The following is a 15,927-nucleotide window of genomic DNA, read 5'->3' as shown; positions in this document are numbered from 1 at the left end:
CCAGGGTTAGGGTTCAGCTTGGCTGTCGTTGACTTTGGTATGTGTTGTATTGTACCTTTTAAGTATGTAGCTAATCTTAGCAAGCATGAGTTACCAGTAGGCAAGACCTTCCTTTAGGATCATATTTTATTTTTTATGTATCTGGAATTTGCTAAGTACTTTTTTTGCCTTTCACCTTTTTGCGAACACTCTTCCTATATGATCATCAGACATTACGTTATATATTATTGCATGCTTACACCATGTCACTCATCCCAGCAGACAGGTTTCTTACGGCCACCTGAATTCGTTTTGCGTAGAATATCCCGAATCTCCTGTCTGCGTCGTCGGCAGTCCACTGCTGGTTGATGATCCGTTATGTGGCACCGATGAAGGCGTACGTGTGTCTCCTTGCCCACGTTGATCTTGCTGCCACGCATCTCCCGTCACGCCGTCTCTCACGTAATCGTGTGGCGACCAGAGACCGCGAGGGGCTTGCTGCGTTTGCGAATATTGCAAAGCCTGCTGTTGTTGATGGTATTGATCTTCATGCTGCTGATACTGACGTTGATGTGGATGCAGCTGTTGTAGGTGTGATGGTGGTGGCGGTGGTGGTTGGTGCTGTTGCTGTTCTTGCTGTTGTCCAAAAGTGTAGGGTGATGTAGAGTACTGGGGCAAGCGCTGGACTGAGTGCATATATGTGTGTCTCTCAACGTACCCTTGCGGCTTATGATACATTCTCGGGGCCCCTCCAAACTGCGAATCAGGGGCATAGCTCCCGTAGGGTATATCCGAACCCATGGGCGTCTGGGCAGCCTTACCGAGCCTTGCCCATCTCAGAGCGGCTTGGTTTTCGGGTCCCTGATACTCGAGGTCACCACCAGCTGGATCCCAGACTGGGAAGCCATCTGGAGGCTGTGCTTCGCCTTGAGGAACTCCTTTACAATGCTTGGCGAAATTGCCATTTATGCCAACCAGTGCCCATGCAAAGACTGCTACATCTTTGATGGCCATCATGAACTGCTCGTCCGGCGGACCACTCACAGGCTTGACAGGCTCCCTGAGGGGCATGTACTCAGGCCGGAGTGGGGCATGGAACTGATGTACCTGATCCAGTGGCACATTGGGTCGAATAATCTCCCGGCCCCATGGAGCAGCAAAAAGTCCATGGTGTTGGTTATAAGGTGCCGCCGGTTGCCGTGGCTGTTGGAGGGCGGGAATGAGGGGCCGGGCTTTTCTGATAATTACCACGAGCCCGTCGGATGCGCAAGACACCACAGCCTCAACTTCGATGCCCTGCGGTTGTTCCTCTGCGGCAGCAATGCCTGGACCTGTATCATTGTGCGCCGCTACAATTTGCTGGCCGTTGCCATTTTCATTGCGGTTTTGCTGTGATGGCCCATCAACTTGCGAGCGGCCATCCACGTCCGCAGACGACAGTCGCACTCCTCCATTGTCCGAATCCGGATCGCTATCTTCTTCGTCGTTCATCGCGACGTCCGGACCCTGAGCGGGAGCCCTTGCGTCTTTCACCCAGAACCTCAAATATGCGATCGAGTCATTCGACTTGGCACTCTCAAGACATCTTTCCGCCTCGGGAACACAGTCGTCCTCAATGTAGTCGTAAAAACTTGAGCCTCGAATTTCTTCCAGAGAACGTCCGCCCAGGATGGAGTCAACAGCAAAGGTTGCGTGCATGATGGTAAGGTTTCGGCTGAAGCGGTTTAGGATCAAAGCCCCACGCGGTTCCCTCTCGACAGGTACTGATGTGAACTTGGGAGAAAGATACTCCAGCATGTGGTACCGCGGGTCACGAGGCGAGCAAGAGAAGAGCCTCCGGATAAGGGGGGCGTCCTTGGCTCTCTCTGAATTCATATGTTAGCTTTGAGACTGTGGAATTTGATAAAAAGATAAACTTGAGCTGGGTACATACGCTCGCTTCTGGTGCCTCGCCGGTACAAGCTGATACAAGCGACCAAGACATTGTAGACAACGGTGAAGCAGCATTCACAGCCAATCCACCGACCGTCCTTCCCCCGAAGCCGGGCATAATGTAGAACGGCAGCCTTGTCGAGTCGCAGGCCGCGACTATGAACACGGCGTGCAAATGGGACCTCTTCTGGATGAAAGAAGTCAAAGGACGATCTCATGTAGACCTCCTCAGGCCGGTAGCCTAGAATCTGTTCGATAGAAGCAGATGCGAAAGTGATCCTAGCATCAGGAGAAGTATCTGCCAGGCATCAAAGTTGGAATAAGCACACATCCTGCTAGATTGTGTTCGCTTTGGTCTCCTTTGCTTTATGTTTTTCTCCCTTTTCCGTCTAAAGAAACTCACCGTGGACAGTTATGAAGGTGTGCTCCATGAAGGGCAACGGCAGCAGATCTTGGCGACACGATATGATAAACAATTAATGATGTGTGACACAAACGTGAAATGATAGAATCTGAGCGCAGGTTTAAGCGAAGGCCTTCGTCTGAAGTATGCGGGATTCGTTTTCAATTGTAAGTGGCGGCAGACTTGCAACGGCGAAGCTCGCGATCAAGCGGAGTTCCTCTGAGTTTATTCTCGGGAAGTCCGATCTTGTGGCGTACGTGCGTCGTGGGTATATTGCCGGGAAATATCTTTACCGGCGTAATAACAACCAATGCTTTCAAAAGTCGTGACACAATGGATAAACTCCTTGTGTAGCGTGTTGCTTCTGTTCTGGCGTATTTCTTGGTCAATCGTTCCTGATCTCCGTTGATGACTGGCCTATGGGACTATTGTAAGTCACACGAGCAAGTTTTGGCGCCGCTTGTACCAAAGTCTCGATATGTTTATGAGGTCTCCTCGAGGCTTCCCGCAAGACAGTTAATTGCGATCTGGTATGTAGTGCACCGTCGCGTAGACAGTGGCACGCCGTAGATAATTGATTTCGCCACAACGGCACACCGAGCTGGGGTAGCAAGAATGAAGAATTGCTAAGCCCCAAAAGCGCCCTAAAAGACGACAAGGGGCGACTATTCGCTGTGTAAAAGACCGCTCTAGGCTCACGGAGGGCTGAGTGAAAGCCCTGAGCTTGGAGGGAGGGAGGGATATATGTGGTTTGGGGGGGCGCTCAGAAGGCGGGGATTTCTGATTTGGGGCTGGTTGGCTGACAGTGCAGTACGGTACAGTAGCGACGGGCTGGATTCAGGGCGAATATTTGCAGGCGGCAAGGATGGGGTAGGGTGCTAAAGTAGCAGGTGGAGTGAAGTAAGTTCAAGGACGACAAAAGTAACAAACAAAAGTAAAAAAGAATCAGCCGAAATTTTGAGATGGGCTCAAACAGTGGTGGCGGGGCAGAATAAATGCTGTACGGTACTGTAAACCTCACACCAAAATAAAATAGAGATAAATCAGATCAGATCAGATCAGATCATAGATGGATCGAAGAGGGCCGTTGACAAGCGCGTGATTGGCGGTTTAATAGCAAGTTCGGACCGGACCGTGACGGGCACTTTAGTTCGTTGGTAGATGCTTTGAAAGGCCGTGTTTTTTTGTTTTGTTTTGTTTGGTCTGTTAATCGCGACTGACACAGAGAGGGCAAGCAAGTAGGGATCCCTTGTGAGGGTTTTGCGACGGGGCAAGCTGCGAGCCCTCGTCTTTTATTTGCGTGTTCTGGCTACTTAGCCAAACCGCGGGGAACTAAAGGGTACCCGTTTATTTCCCAAGTAGGACGGGACAACGTTGTCGGCAAGTTCCATTGCTGGGTTCGTAGAGGCGGTGATACAACCTTGCCTCCAGACTGATTGGAGGTTTTCTCCCCAGGGCGGGTTACCTATCTTGTGTGTTTGTGATTAAAGGCCAGCCTGGGTTAGGTTGAGACAAGGATAGGTCACTTACTTAACTAGGAGGTGAGGAGCTTGCTTGGTTCCGTACGGAGTAGGTAGAAATCAACATGAATTCATGAGTGATCGCTCGCTCCGTGGACCCATGATTTCCGGATTTTGGTTGGTAGGGATGCACGCGAGAACCCCCATCTGCACGGTGCTCGCTACCGACAGGATTTCGCGGCACTTTTTTTTTACTCCTTTATTCTGTATCGGTTTTTTTTTCTTTCTTTCTTTCATTTCTTCTTCTCTTCTACAGCACTAGGTACTCCGTATTCTGCACATCTGTCAATCTAGGTGCCAGGTACCTGGAGGTAAAGAGCAAGGATAAAAAGTTAGGTAGGGTATGTTTAGGTACCGTATATCCGTACCTTACCAGTACGTGGGGTTGGGTCAGGCTGGAAGCACCACCCAAGGCATGTAGGTATACTACCTAGAGCCAGTCCATACAAGCCCATAAACAAGGAAGTTTTGCACCTCCTGCATCACCGGGAGTTGGTTCCGTGCCCTCTGGTGCGTTCCCCGTACCAAGAGATGGGGGTCTTTTCCGCCCAGGGTGTGTTGAGCATTCCATACTTCGCGTTGTACAGGCGACGACAAATTTGGTACGCTAATACTTTTTACTGTGATTTTGCTCATCTGCGTTGAGGTAATTAACTCACAAAGTATTTCACCGCATGTCACTTTGAGGTAACAAAGCCCACCAAAGTTCCGTTAGATTGCGGCTGATTATTGGCCCAGGTCTGGCCTCCAGCACACCTCGCCAAGGACTACTCACTCTGGCGGGGGGTTTCAATCAACGCTCGCGACACCATGTTTCGCATGGAACCCATTTAAACAAACACGGAGGCTAGTTCACATCATCAAGAGAAGAAAAAAAAAGGACCCCGAAAATTTACACCATACAGTACTTCACCTTCCTAGGCGAAGCTTGGCAAGGTACCCGGCAATATTCCCGTCGAAAATCGCAGGATATGACCGCCAGGGTGGAAACGAACCCACAGACTCAACACCACGTGCGGATGGAGTATGGAGTCCAGGAAGACACGGATCTTCGTACCTGTTATGGAGAAGTTTGCGAACAAGCCCAGCCTCGATAACGGTTCAGGAAGGCTGCTCCGACGTTGTGCAGAGTTCCCAGGGTCTTTTTGGAAGAGTCGATTGGCTCAGGCCGGATAATATCTAAAATACCATGCTGATATGTGACACGCAGGAAAAAGAGTCCATGACGGTAGCGTTCTGTCAAAAAACATCATCTTGCCCATCAACGAACCATGCAGAAGATATCAATATCCCATGCTAGAAACGAGCTAGACCACCCCCTTGATCCTTAGCAGGACCGGGACACTAGCCGGTCGCCCAATAAGGGTAAGTACCCTGGAAGGTGCGCTTGCGACACCTGCATGCTCCTGCAGGAATGTCCCAAGAAGGACTGGACTAGACTACTATAGCGGGCCATCAACTCCACTTTGAATAACTATGGCAAATAAAGCGCACCCTGATTAGCATCCCGCCTTGCCCGCCAAATAATTAATACCTCTTCTAATTCTAGATCCCAACAAGATGCCTCCAAACATTAGCTCAATTGGACCCAAGCATTGATAATAGGTGAATGCCACAATGTGTGATAAGGTTGCCGTCTGGCTACAGCCTGGACCCCTGCCTGTTTGTCGCCACCGCTCATGTCCTACCTATTAGGACGAGTCCGACTATTTCTCCGCCATACCACCTTCAGCTTTGTATATTGTCCAGACAAGTCCAATCTGCAATATCCGTTTTTTCCGGCTCACCGTATCGTATTTCTCAGAATGACTGATTGGGTTTACACGAAGAATTATATACAGGTATGTTGATATATATAAAAAAAAAACATAAAAAAGAAATTCGGAAGAAAAAAAAGAAAAAAAAAAAATCGATTCTTGTGTGTCTGTTGTGATTTTGCAGCGTGCCAGCTCAATCCGAGTGATAAATGTATGTAGAGCTAGAAACCTGCTTGCCCTCCCACAAGTACGTACACACACACCCACCCCGTCGGCAAATTTTGGGTTATGGTGGGTACCATCCTACACCTTGAGTGTCGTCGTGCGAGTGACGGTCTTGGCTTACGCAGCGGTAAGGTGCATGTGTTTTTCGGAACGAGTGCCAGGCTTTCGTGTTCTACAACATGCCGCCGTCGAGACGCAGGTCAGACGGTCAAGGGCGTCTTTGCCTTCGTACACAAGACGTTATACGACGCATTTACAGGGTCATGTCGCGCACGCATCCTCGAACTAGGGTGTTTTGGGTAGGTACCTACCAGGTAGATTAGAATGAGTACGACGTATCTTGCCAACCTAGGTACTGCGGGTAGGTACCTTGGCCACTTAGGTAGGTACTGTAAGGTAGGAAGTCATGAAGGGAAGGACGGACCAGGCATCCGGTTTAGATTAGCCGGGATACATCTATACGTGGTATAACGGTAAATTGCTTCAACACGTGCTTGACAATACTGTTTGACGGGGCCGCCCCTGCCCATCTGATAGGCATCAACGCCGGGCGGGTGCCGGAGTCAAGCTCCGCCTTGTCAAGTGGAGTCCCGGCCTTTTGGACAATTTTCAGAGTGTTGCCCCACCTTTGTACCTCCGGATCCTGGAGCAAAGGGTCTGGTGCTGTTTCCGAATCAAACGAAACCCCAACAATGATCAAGAAAATAGCGACGACCTGAGCCGGATATCAAGAGACGCAAAGTAATAATTTTTTTCAATGCCGTACAGTTGAGATCCTTCAATCTTGCCTGAGAGATGCTCCAAGACTTGTTAGAAACATAAAAAAAAAAATCAAATTAGGTTGAAGTCTTTTCGTGGATCGGACCGCGTTGCCAAGACCAAACGCGATGGCCAGCGGCGACGCGTCGGGAGAATGGGAGCTACCAAGAGTGCGGTCATCTCTCTTCTTCGAGGTCGGTTCCCCCATTACTTGTTCACTGATTTTTCACTTGTAAGGTAGCTGATTAAAATTCTCCGGTAGGATGACTTCAAGCACATTACCGACGATGTAGGCGGGGACACAGGTATTTAAAGCCCCGTCTTCGTACGCTTATGGCATAAACTTTATGGCAAAAATTACATGAACAAGTGGAATTCTTTTTTTAACTCATCAATGATTTTCTTCTTCTTCTTCTCTTTCCCCACGCAGAGTTCTTTGATGTCAAGTTCTACCCTTGGAACCCACAAGGTTCGCCCGAGATATTTGCGGCTGCTAGCAAGAAGCATGTGAGTCCTCTCTCATAGTGCCATCTTGGATTGGGTTAGTCGATACAGGCAGGCCTTTGTTTATACTGACTCTTTATTACTCGTGTCAGGTTCTCATTTGTCGTCTCCAACACACAGCCCAGCCGAACAAGAATCCATGTGAGATTATCAGGGTCATCAGAGATGACGATGTGAGATCTCTCGTGCAAATATAGCCATGCAAGTATATCCATTTGTTGACACAACATGCCTCCAGCACGATGCTCTAGACTATTCGTGTACTTGGAGTCGGGATGCCAAGACGGAAGCCCCTTTACTATGTATTGGAGGCAGAGGTAACAACGTCAAGGTCTACGATGTGATCAAGGGAACGCTTGCTCTTGTAAGTTGTGTTGGGGCGTCGAGCAGAAGCGCTTATTCCATAAATCCGGGCTCACGTACTAACAAATTTGGCATGTGGCACACAGACCCTTGCTGGACATGGTGATGTAGGTTTCCTTAGCGCAGAGGAGTGATGTCTACCTTACTCGATATGCATTGTCAAACGCCCATGTCACTAACCCCAAGTAACGTAGGGGATTATCGATTTGATAACCTCGCCAGCGAATCCGTTGATCATAGCATCGGCCTCTGACGACACTACTGCGCGCATCTGGAGCCTGGACCCGGTTCATTCTGAGCAGCCATGCGTGGGCATTCTAGGTGGAGAGAACCATTCGTGGTACTTGCTCAGTATTGTATGGCAGTCATCCATCAAGCAACAAAGCTGATTATTGGCGGCCTGCTAATGCGTAATTCTCTTATATCTAGGCCTTCCACCAAACAGGCAGGTATATCCTATCCGCAGGGCACGACAGAGTTATCAGCATGGTAAATAGCAAACATGGCCATGACCCCTTGAAGTCCTGTGGACCTATTGTTCCGGGTTGCTGCTAATGTTCAGCACCACTTAGTGGACTTTACCCGATTTTCCTAACCAACACATGGAACGGCCCATCGTCGTATACTACCCGCACTTTTTAACCAACGAAATTCACCCTAACCTAATAGACTGGTATGCGCCTTATATCTCCTTCAAGACGAGCCCTCCACTCACAACTTGTTTGCTCCAGCGTCTCCTTCTATGGTGACAATGTGCTCTCACGAGCTTGTCACGAGGACTGTATCGTCATGTGGCGGATCGAGGGCTTCAGCTCGCACGACCCACCACCGGCGGCCCTGGACGCACCTACTAATTACGACCCGAGCCAGCTGACGCGGTCATCATTCGTCCGCCAGACCGACACCAAATCCTGCCCGCGTCCGTACACCCGCCTCATGACCTTCCATACCAAAGGCTGCGGGGTGCAGTTTTACATGCGCTTCAGCATGCTCCAACGCAAGGGCATGCATCCGGTCCTGGCGTTCGGTAATGCCGGATCCAAGATCATGTTCTGGGACATGGCAAGGTTCACAGCGTATGCAGACTACATACATGAGCTCAACAAGTCGGAAAGGGAGGGTAGCGAGGAGCCCAAACGACCCAGCTGGCTAGAGCCCCGACGACAGCAGCGTAAGAAGCCCACCGTTGGGACCGTAGAACGGCCTGTCAGCAAGTTGAGGACCGAGAACTCGAGTAGCGGGCGCGAGCTGAGACGCGAGCCGACGACGAGCAGGGCCGCATCTAGCGCTCGTTCGACGCCTGCTGAGACGGCGCCTTCCGTCACTTCATCCAAGGAGCTCGCCACCAGGGAGATCACTGGACCCGAGGCGAGAACCGGCTGGGAAGAGAAATACGGCATCTCAGATCCAAACGAGCCGATAAAGCCGCACAAGGTTGAATCATTCAGCGCGTCGGCTGTTCTGGCGAGGCAGGTTGCATGGAGCATGGACGGTGCTTGGTGTGTCGTCGCTGGGAGTAAGAACTCGGTCGTCATTTTGGAGCGCTGGAACCCGCACAAAAAGGATACGACGCCAGTCCCAAAGGGTAGTAGCCATAGATAGAGCGGGTGTGTGTTTGTTGGCAACGCATCGTTATTGCTTCTCAGAAATTCCATGTTGTACAATCGTTACATACTCATAATCGTCAAAGAGCCTTTATCTCTTTTTTTTTTTTTTCTTTTTTTTTTCCGAGCTCATCGGCCCCTTATGGGCAACGAAGAAAAGAATGGGAGGTCGATATTACTGCTCCTGTCATCCTCATCCTCCTCATCCTCGTCATGCGTGCTACGTGAGACAAAGTCCCCAACCCAACGCTCGACCTCGCCTCCATCGTCGATGATCTTTCGGAAGCGATATCGCGCCCTGTCCATCTCGGTGCCGCGCTGAACCTTTGCCTCGTGCTCTTCACCTTCCGACCTGGGCCGGGGAGGCACCACCAAGTCGGCCATGTACAGCGCAATCATGCCCCTCAGCCTCAGCAGCTCGTGGCTCGTTGAATAGGGGGGCGCGATCATCAGGTCGTCCATCGACCTGGCCACGTCGCGCATCTGGCGGAGGGCGTCGAGGCGGATCGCATCGCGAGCCTCGCGCTTCCTCCGCTCCAGCTTCAAGTACGCTGAGTCGCCGGCGCCGTCGGGGTCCACCTCGTCGTTGCTGTCGTCGACAAGGCTCCAGTCCTCGGCCTCGATGTCGAGTCGCCGCAGCGCCCGGACCTGTTCGATCCAAGTATTGTACAGCTCGCAGCCCAGCAGAGCGGGCCAGAAGCTCAGCGCTGAAATGGACCGCGGGTGGAACCTGTTCCACGGGTACTGGCTGATCAGGGAGCGGAAGTAGTCCCTTACGGCGGGCATGTTGGACGCGCGACCCCAGCGGCAGGGGATCGTCTCTTCCTTGTCGCCGTCGCCATCATCCGACCGCATCGCGTCGCCCTCCTCGTCAACAGCTGCCTCATCCCCCGACAAAGATGGGGGTCTTTCCCCCTCCCGCATCAAGATCTCGGCACCCAGCGCCCAGTACCCATTCTTCCTCAGATCGACGCTAGCACCCCGGATCTCGGAGCGGACGAGCAGACCAAAGGCGCGTTTTGCACGCGCGATATCGCCCTCCTCGAGCGAGCGATGGATCAGCGCCGTCAGGACGCCGAGGTGCCGCTCGGCCACGCGGTGCACCTGCTCCGCATTCTGCCGACGCTTCGCATCCTTCCCGGTATCCTCGTCGTCGTTGTTCGTCTCGGGCGGCGGCGGCGACGACGACGACTGTCTCCCTGAGAGTTTCTCGCGCGGCAGCGGCCGGTGCGGAAAGTCCGGTACCGCCGTTGACGGTAAAAAGTCCGCGTCGCTGTGGCCAGCCAGGTGCAGCTGGCTGAGCACGGTGGGGGTGTACGACAGCGGGTTGATGGCCTCTGATGGCGCCGGCCTCGGGCTGGATGATAAGAAGCCGGCGCTGCTGCTGCGCCGACTGGACACTGAGCGGGTGCGTTTGCGCTTGAGAGGTTCGCGGTAGTGTGCGAATGAGGGTGGTATTATTTGTGACATTTTTTTTTCTCCTTCTTTTCTTTTGAACGCCTGATGGAGAAGTGAGCTCCAGGACGAATTTCACGAGGTGCCTCGATCGATTCAGGTCGTCCCACCGAGTTGGGTTGATCTGATTCCTCGTCGTTTGCTTAAAGCCAAACAACGGGGAAACTGTAATGAATTCAAATCACTGCCGAATTGATTGAGAAATAAACTATAAAAAAAGACAAGTTGAAAAGTTGAAAAGATGGTTTTTCCTGCTGTTTGAACCGTGACTGGTAAAAATTGGGTATGAGTGGAAGGATGGGGGGTTTTGTTTTTGAGGGGACAAAAATTCTGACTTATAAAAGATGTTTTCTTCGCATTGGGCAGCCAAGGGTTAGGAATCTGCAAATAGACTGGCATAGTATCTGCAAGCAACCCGAGAGGCTAAAAGACCTTATACACGACCGGTTCATCGATCATGCGTCTGGAAAAGATGCATCGTGTAACTGTTGACAAACAGAAATTGGAATCACTATCCATCGCAATACCTCACATATCCCGTCCGATTCTATGTATTTACACGCCGAGCTGGTCTATACTGTACACTGCTCAGCCTCTCCACCGTACCCCCTTGACTACCTTCTAGTTCTGAACTCCAATGTCGCTACCGTCTTGACCAAGTTCAACCGTTTACGCGGCTTTCCTTTCAAAGTACTTCCATTGGCCTTCGGCCGGCTGCTCTTCCAGGCTCTCCCATCTGTGAATGCTCGTTAGCCGGTGAACAAAGTTCATATATAATTTCAATAGCACAAAGACAGAAGAAGAAAACATAACTTACACTTTGCCCTCGATCATGGTCTTGACTAGACTCAACTCACCCTCGGCAACCTGCACAACCTCCTCGATGAGTCCGGCTCCGATCTTGTTCTCGACCTCCTCGACTCTGTTGTTGTCACAAGAGCTCCAAGTCAGCCCAAGTCTCTTCGCGTATCTGGTCTTCGATAACAGGCAGGAGAGTACTTACTGTTCAGCAGTCAATTGCGGTTCGGGCTCCCAGTCTACTCGCGAAGAATAGTCGTGAGACTTCCTCAACATCTTCCTGGCTTGCCTGGAGCGCTCCTCGCTGGACCTGGCTCCCTCCAACTCCGGGCCCTCGTTGGGCTCACCGTCCCATTCCTCGTCGCGCATGTCCTTCTCCTCCTGGTTTTTGCGGACCAAGAAGGTCTCACCGTTCCTGTCGATACGCGTGATGCTCGTCCCTCCGACGGGCCCCTCGGCCGCAGAGTGGAAAAAGTCCGGGTTGGCCTCGATCTTCTGGCTTGCCTTGGCCGACCACTCGGCGTGTCCCGGCGGGACGACGGACTGCAGGATGGCCATGCGGTGCTTGGTCAGGGCCTCGACTGATTGGCGGTAGACGGAGTGCTCGGGCACGGCCTTGAGCTGCTCCAGAGTGCTCGAGTAGAGGTACAGGAGGGTCGATCGGGGAGAGCCGTGGGTGCGCAGGCCTGCGAGCCCAGTGGCGGTGCCGGGCTCGAGGTAGCGCTGCGGCTTGACGCTCGCGAGTCTCTGTATCGACCGTCGCATGTTGGCTGAAGGGTCAATGGCACGTTTTTGGGGGTGTGAGGTTTGAAGCAATTGGCTTCGGAGCGATGATTGCAGGCAGATTCGATGATATGTTGATTGGTGCTAGCCGAGTGGGGATTGGTCCAATTGAGTGGACAAGCTCCCCCAAGCTTTGTTTGGACTGGTCACGTGATTGGACACATGAGTGTGGCCGGGTCGACTCAGCAAAAAGCACCTTGCTAGCTCCTGCCAATCCGTGTTCCCTTCTACTCGCGATTGTGACTGCTGGCTTGATACTTGACTTGGGGCGCATCCTACCTGCTTGCTCAAGTATGATTTCCATCAAGTTGCACATGGAGCCACTTATTTGACGGTCTTGTGAGTATCTCATACCTACTCATGACCGAGACTTTCTCCGTGTTCCTTTTGAATTTGTAATTCAACACTGCCAGTGCAAATGCGTGTCCACTGCGACTTCCTTGGGGCATTCCTTCAGGCTACGCTAGAATATAATCAGGGCCGTCCTTCATGTGGAAAGTACGTCCAACGTATCATCTTGGATTTTTTTTTTTTTTTTTGCAAATGATTCCCAAGTGCTACACAGAAGCTTCTCAGCCCTGCACTGGGAAATGTAGAATGTGTTCTTCTGGCATTGATCGTCTGCCAATTGTGTTTGTATCGAACTCCCGTCGTTATTTTATGAATATAGAATCCAACCAAACAAAACAAGACCCGGGCGCTAAGTATCTTTTCCCGACCACCACTAGCATCGTCTTTTTCAAAAGTTCAGTTTGTTAAATATCGGAAGTTATCACCTGGTGTATTCGCTCGCCATCAGCCACACAGCTTTTACAACTTTCATACTACCCAGCTGAAGGTGACCTCAGCCAAGTTCCCTTGTTACTAGACCAAGACAGTCGTCGCCACAATGCTCAGCGGCTCGCTTCCGCACATCTCCGCTCATCGACGACAGGTCTCGCCTTCCATCTTCAACGGTAGCCAGACTGTTCGAGGCGAGCGACCATCCCCATGTGATATAACCGCCCGAACCGGACAGGGGCGCGCAATATCGTCACGAGAGCTCATCGGTCACTAGGAGAACCTTGGCTCGGAAGTCCATACGCCAGCCCAAGCTGACAGCGCCGACGAGAACGTCGAGCCAAGGCCCGAGGCCCTAAGACGTGTTTCGGCATCCAATTTACAGCCGGCGTCTGGCGCGGCGGAAGCTCACAGCGACGACGAGATTGTGTCGTGTCAGTTACCACCGAACCACTTGACCAAAGAGAAGAGGATTAGTCTGAAGCTTCGCAATCAGCTGAGATCCACCCCCACACCGACCCAGCTGCGTCAAGTACAACCTAGCTCCAATAGCCAGGAAGAAGGGTTGCCAAATCCTTTGCAATGGAGCACCACCAGAAATGTATCCAGATCCAGCAACGGATCACCGCGCCCATACAAATTTCTACTTGATAATCCATTTCCATCTCTCGAGTCTCTCACCCTGAGCGGTGGCAACGTCGAGAACCTTCTGAACAGTGAGGTTCCCTGGACTGTCGGGCGCTCCTTCAGACATGGGTCACTCGAGTTGGACTATTCCAGTCGAGACGCTACCTGCGCCGCGGTCAGAAGCACATCGTCCTCATATCCAACCGAGGGTCAGCATTCCTCCGACGAGACTGCCAGCCCTCCGCGCGGGTCGTTACGTGATCGGTGGTTTGTGTCGTTAGGCCGGTTCAGCAAGCCATATGGTAGACTTTCATTGCTCTTTAGGACATCGTCCTCCTCAGGATATGGCCAAAAGGCACAGGAAACATCGGACGAGGAGAACAAATCTAAACAGGATACGGTCACCACAGTAGATAGTTCTGACGATGTTTCCACAACCTCAGCTGACGAACCCAAAGACAACGCTATCTCCCGAACCGATGAGACGACAACTGCTGGCAATTGCATATCGATTCACCATGTCCCCGAGGTACAAGAGATTGCTTCTCTATCCCTGGATGTGTATAGACCTTTCCCCAAGGTCGAGCCTCCAATGAGGAATATGGAAGTGGTGACTCCTCGGAAACTACAGAGAAGCAGCATCCATGGGAATCTTTTCGAAGGCTTTGAGAAAGTCGACCTTGATGCAACTGCTGTTTCAAGGGAACCGCTCTTCGGGGCTTCTCTCCAAACTATGGACTGCACATCGCATCAGGGCAGCAGATCCGCCTCCGATAGTGCTACCACCATTCAGAAGAGTGATGGAAAGCTCATCATGAAAAATCCATCCGAAACCAGTCTAAAGTGCGAAACTCAAAGTCGCTCTGACAGTCGACGCCTGCGGGGCGGCGGGCTAAAGAAGCTCAAACTCAAGCTGGAAAACAGCCGGCTGGGCAGATACTATCGCCACAAAATGCGAAGATGTAATTCGCATGAAATCGATATATCTGACGGTCAGAAACGGAAATGCACGATGCGCAAGGAAAAAGTACACTGGTATAAGCCATGGCGTCGCATGAAATGGTTCAAGGGCGCACAGTACCGCAAGGGACCCAGGCCAGCCCACGGTACTCCAAGGACCCAGAGCTCTGGTGACGGAGCCTTTGAATATGCAATCATGCACTCAAGCGAAGAGTCAAAGGGTGTGCAGACAAGTACCCAGAGGCAGGGCTCCCGGTTTCGGACAGAATTTGAAGAAAACAGAGGGCTATTGATAAACCAAGAGGCAAATGAAGGCGCGTTGCATCGTGCGACCTTTCTGACAGGCATGGGCATTCATCTTGAGCAGATTGTTGAGGTGTCATCCGAGTTTGAGCGAAGCATACAAGAAGAAGCAGTTGGTACTACTACGCCGGAGGCTTCCCCTCATGAGCAGCAACCATCTCACCCTCTTGCACGGAGTTCGGAAATGCTCGATACTGAGAACACAAGAGTAGATGAGCCACCGGCTTCAAATGTCTTGGGCGAGCAAACGGATTCGAAAGTTCAAATTTCGTTGGTTCCGGGGTTGACCAGTGCTGATACACCTGTTTCTGGAATTCAAGGGGCTGCAACGCCAAGCCGGTCTGGTTCTCGAGCCGCTACTGATGCGAGCACGGGAATCGACAGCCTAATGAATGAGGACAATTTCGACGACGATGCTGACTACTTGATTTCAACTGATTCCATCAACTCAGCCGTTTTCCCCTTGTCAGAGCCCATTCGTGAGCACAATGGTATGGCTGTGGGTTCATCTTTGACGGTGTGAAGCTGACTGCTTCAAGGAATGGTCTGCTGGGTCCGACAATGATCCTAGAATGTTGCACACACCATATGAGTGACAACACATCTGCGGTGGGCACCAGTTGGGACCTGGGTTTATTAAATTTCTCGGTAACTGTCTAATGGCTGGCAGCCTTATGTAGCTGCTAATGCTGGGTGTTGCTGGTTGCGCAAACATACGCATATATCCATGTTGGATTCACACAATCACTTGGCACAGCTATGTTTGACGATGCCAGTGTGGTCATACTTTTTGTGCGGTAGGGATTAATTATATAAATAGTGAGGACCTTGTTTGCATCAAACTTTTTGACTCGGCCTAGAAACCAGGACTACCGTGGTTGGGTGACCGTAAGGAACATGCATTGATTATGTAAATCTCTATCCTGGGCTACACCACACGTTGTATGCATAATCATACGGGCATAATCCCGTTCAACCAGAGGTTAGACTTTTCGATACAATCCCAGTTTTATTTGGGGGAATGACCCTGAATCCTCAGACGTGCAACCACACCTGGGGCCTTTTTGTCTAGGAATGGCTGCCGGGGTTTGGACTGGATTCGGGTCTAGACTCTTTGTGCCACCGGTCGAAAAAAAAAAAAAAAAAAAAAAAAAAAAAAAAAAAAAAAAAGATCG

At 51.3% G+C, this 15,927-nt stretch overlaps 6 protein-coding genes across 6 annotated transcripts in view; 3 read left to right on the top strand and 3 right to left on the bottom strand.

Moving 5' to 3' along the window:
* Positions 1–118: 118 nt before the first annotated feature.
* PgNI_01856 (uncharacterized protein) lies at positions 119–3,722 on the bottom strand. The gene is made up of 3 exons (XM_031121928.1): positions 2,315–3,722; positions 1,913–2,209; positions 119–1,844 (listed from the first exon to the last, which is right to left on the bottom strand). Exons 1-3 carry the CDS (start codon positions 2,340–2,342, stop codon positions 271–273), a joined length of 1,899 nt encoding a protein of 632 aa, XP_030986936.1. The 5' UTR covers positions 2,343–3,722; the 3' UTR covers positions 119–270.
* A 2,698-nt stretch (positions 3,723–6,420) lies between these two features.
* PgNI_01855 (uncharacterized protein) lies at positions 6,421–9,230 on the top strand. Its single transcript, XM_031121927.1, has 10 exons — positions 6,421–6,769; positions 6,838–6,880; positions 7,006–7,082; positions 7,172–7,252; positions 7,318–7,443; positions 7,529–7,549; positions 7,637–7,798; positions 7,872–7,931; positions 8,015–8,115; positions 8,174–9,230. The coding sequence occupies exons 1-10, from the start codon at positions 6,704–6,706 to the stop codon at positions 9,042–9,044; spliced, it is 1,608 nt and encodes a 535-aa protein (XP_030986937.1). The 5' UTR covers positions 6,421–6,703; the 3' UTR covers positions 9,045–9,230.
* Positions 9,176–10,516, bottom strand: PgNI_01854 (uncharacterized protein; the record flags this gene model as incomplete). Its single annotated transcript, XM_031121926.1, has 1 exon — positions 9,176–10,516. One exon carries the CDS (start codon positions 10,514–10,516, stop codon positions 9,176–9,178), a length of 1,341 nt encoding a protein of 446 aa, XP_030986938.1.
* A 437-nt stretch (positions 10,517–10,953) lies between these two features.
* On the bottom strand, positions 10,954–12,133 carry PgNI_01853 (uncharacterized protein). The gene is made up of 3 exons (XM_031121925.1): positions 11,505–12,133; positions 11,319–11,423; positions 10,954–11,237 (listed from the first exon to the last, which is right to left on the bottom strand). Exons 1-3 carry the CDS (start codon positions 12,062–12,064, stop codon positions 11,171–11,173), a joined length of 732 nt encoding a protein of 243 aa, XP_030986931.1. The 5' UTR covers positions 12,065–12,133; the 3' UTR covers positions 10,954–11,170.
* Positions 12,134–12,971: 838 nt separating this feature from the next.
* On the top strand, positions 12,972–15,275 carry PgNI_01852 (uncharacterized protein; the record flags this gene model as incomplete). The annotated part of the gene is made up of 2 exons (XM_031121924.1): positions 12,972–13,049; positions 13,140–15,275. The coding sequence occupies 2 exons, from the start codon at positions 12,972–12,974 to the stop codon at positions 15,273–15,275; spliced, it is 2,214 nt and encodes a 737-aa protein (XP_030986932.1).
* A 551-nt stretch (positions 15,276–15,826) lies between these two features.
* PgNI_01851 (uncharacterized protein) overlaps positions 15,827–15,927 on the top strand; it is a gene marked incomplete at both ends in the record, with an annotated part of 999 nt that continues 898 nt past the window's right edge. Inside the window, one exon of the mRNA XM_031121923.1 lies at positions 15,827–15,855. Coding sequence (XP_030986933.1) covers positions 15,827–15,855 — 29 coding nt within the window. The remainder of the gene's footprint in view (positions 15,856–15,927) is intronic.

Source organism: Pyricularia grisea (genome assembly GCF_004355905.1).
Source record: "Pyricularia grisea strain NI907 chromosome Unknown Pyricularia_grisea_NI907_Scaffold_1, whole genome shotgun sequence".
In the NCBI taxonomy this organism is placed as follows: domain Eukaryota; kingdom Fungi; phylum Ascomycota; class Sordariomycetes; order Magnaporthales; family Pyriculariaceae; genus Pyricularia; species Pyricularia grisea.
This window is presented reverse-complemented; position numbering and strand designations above follow the sequence as displayed.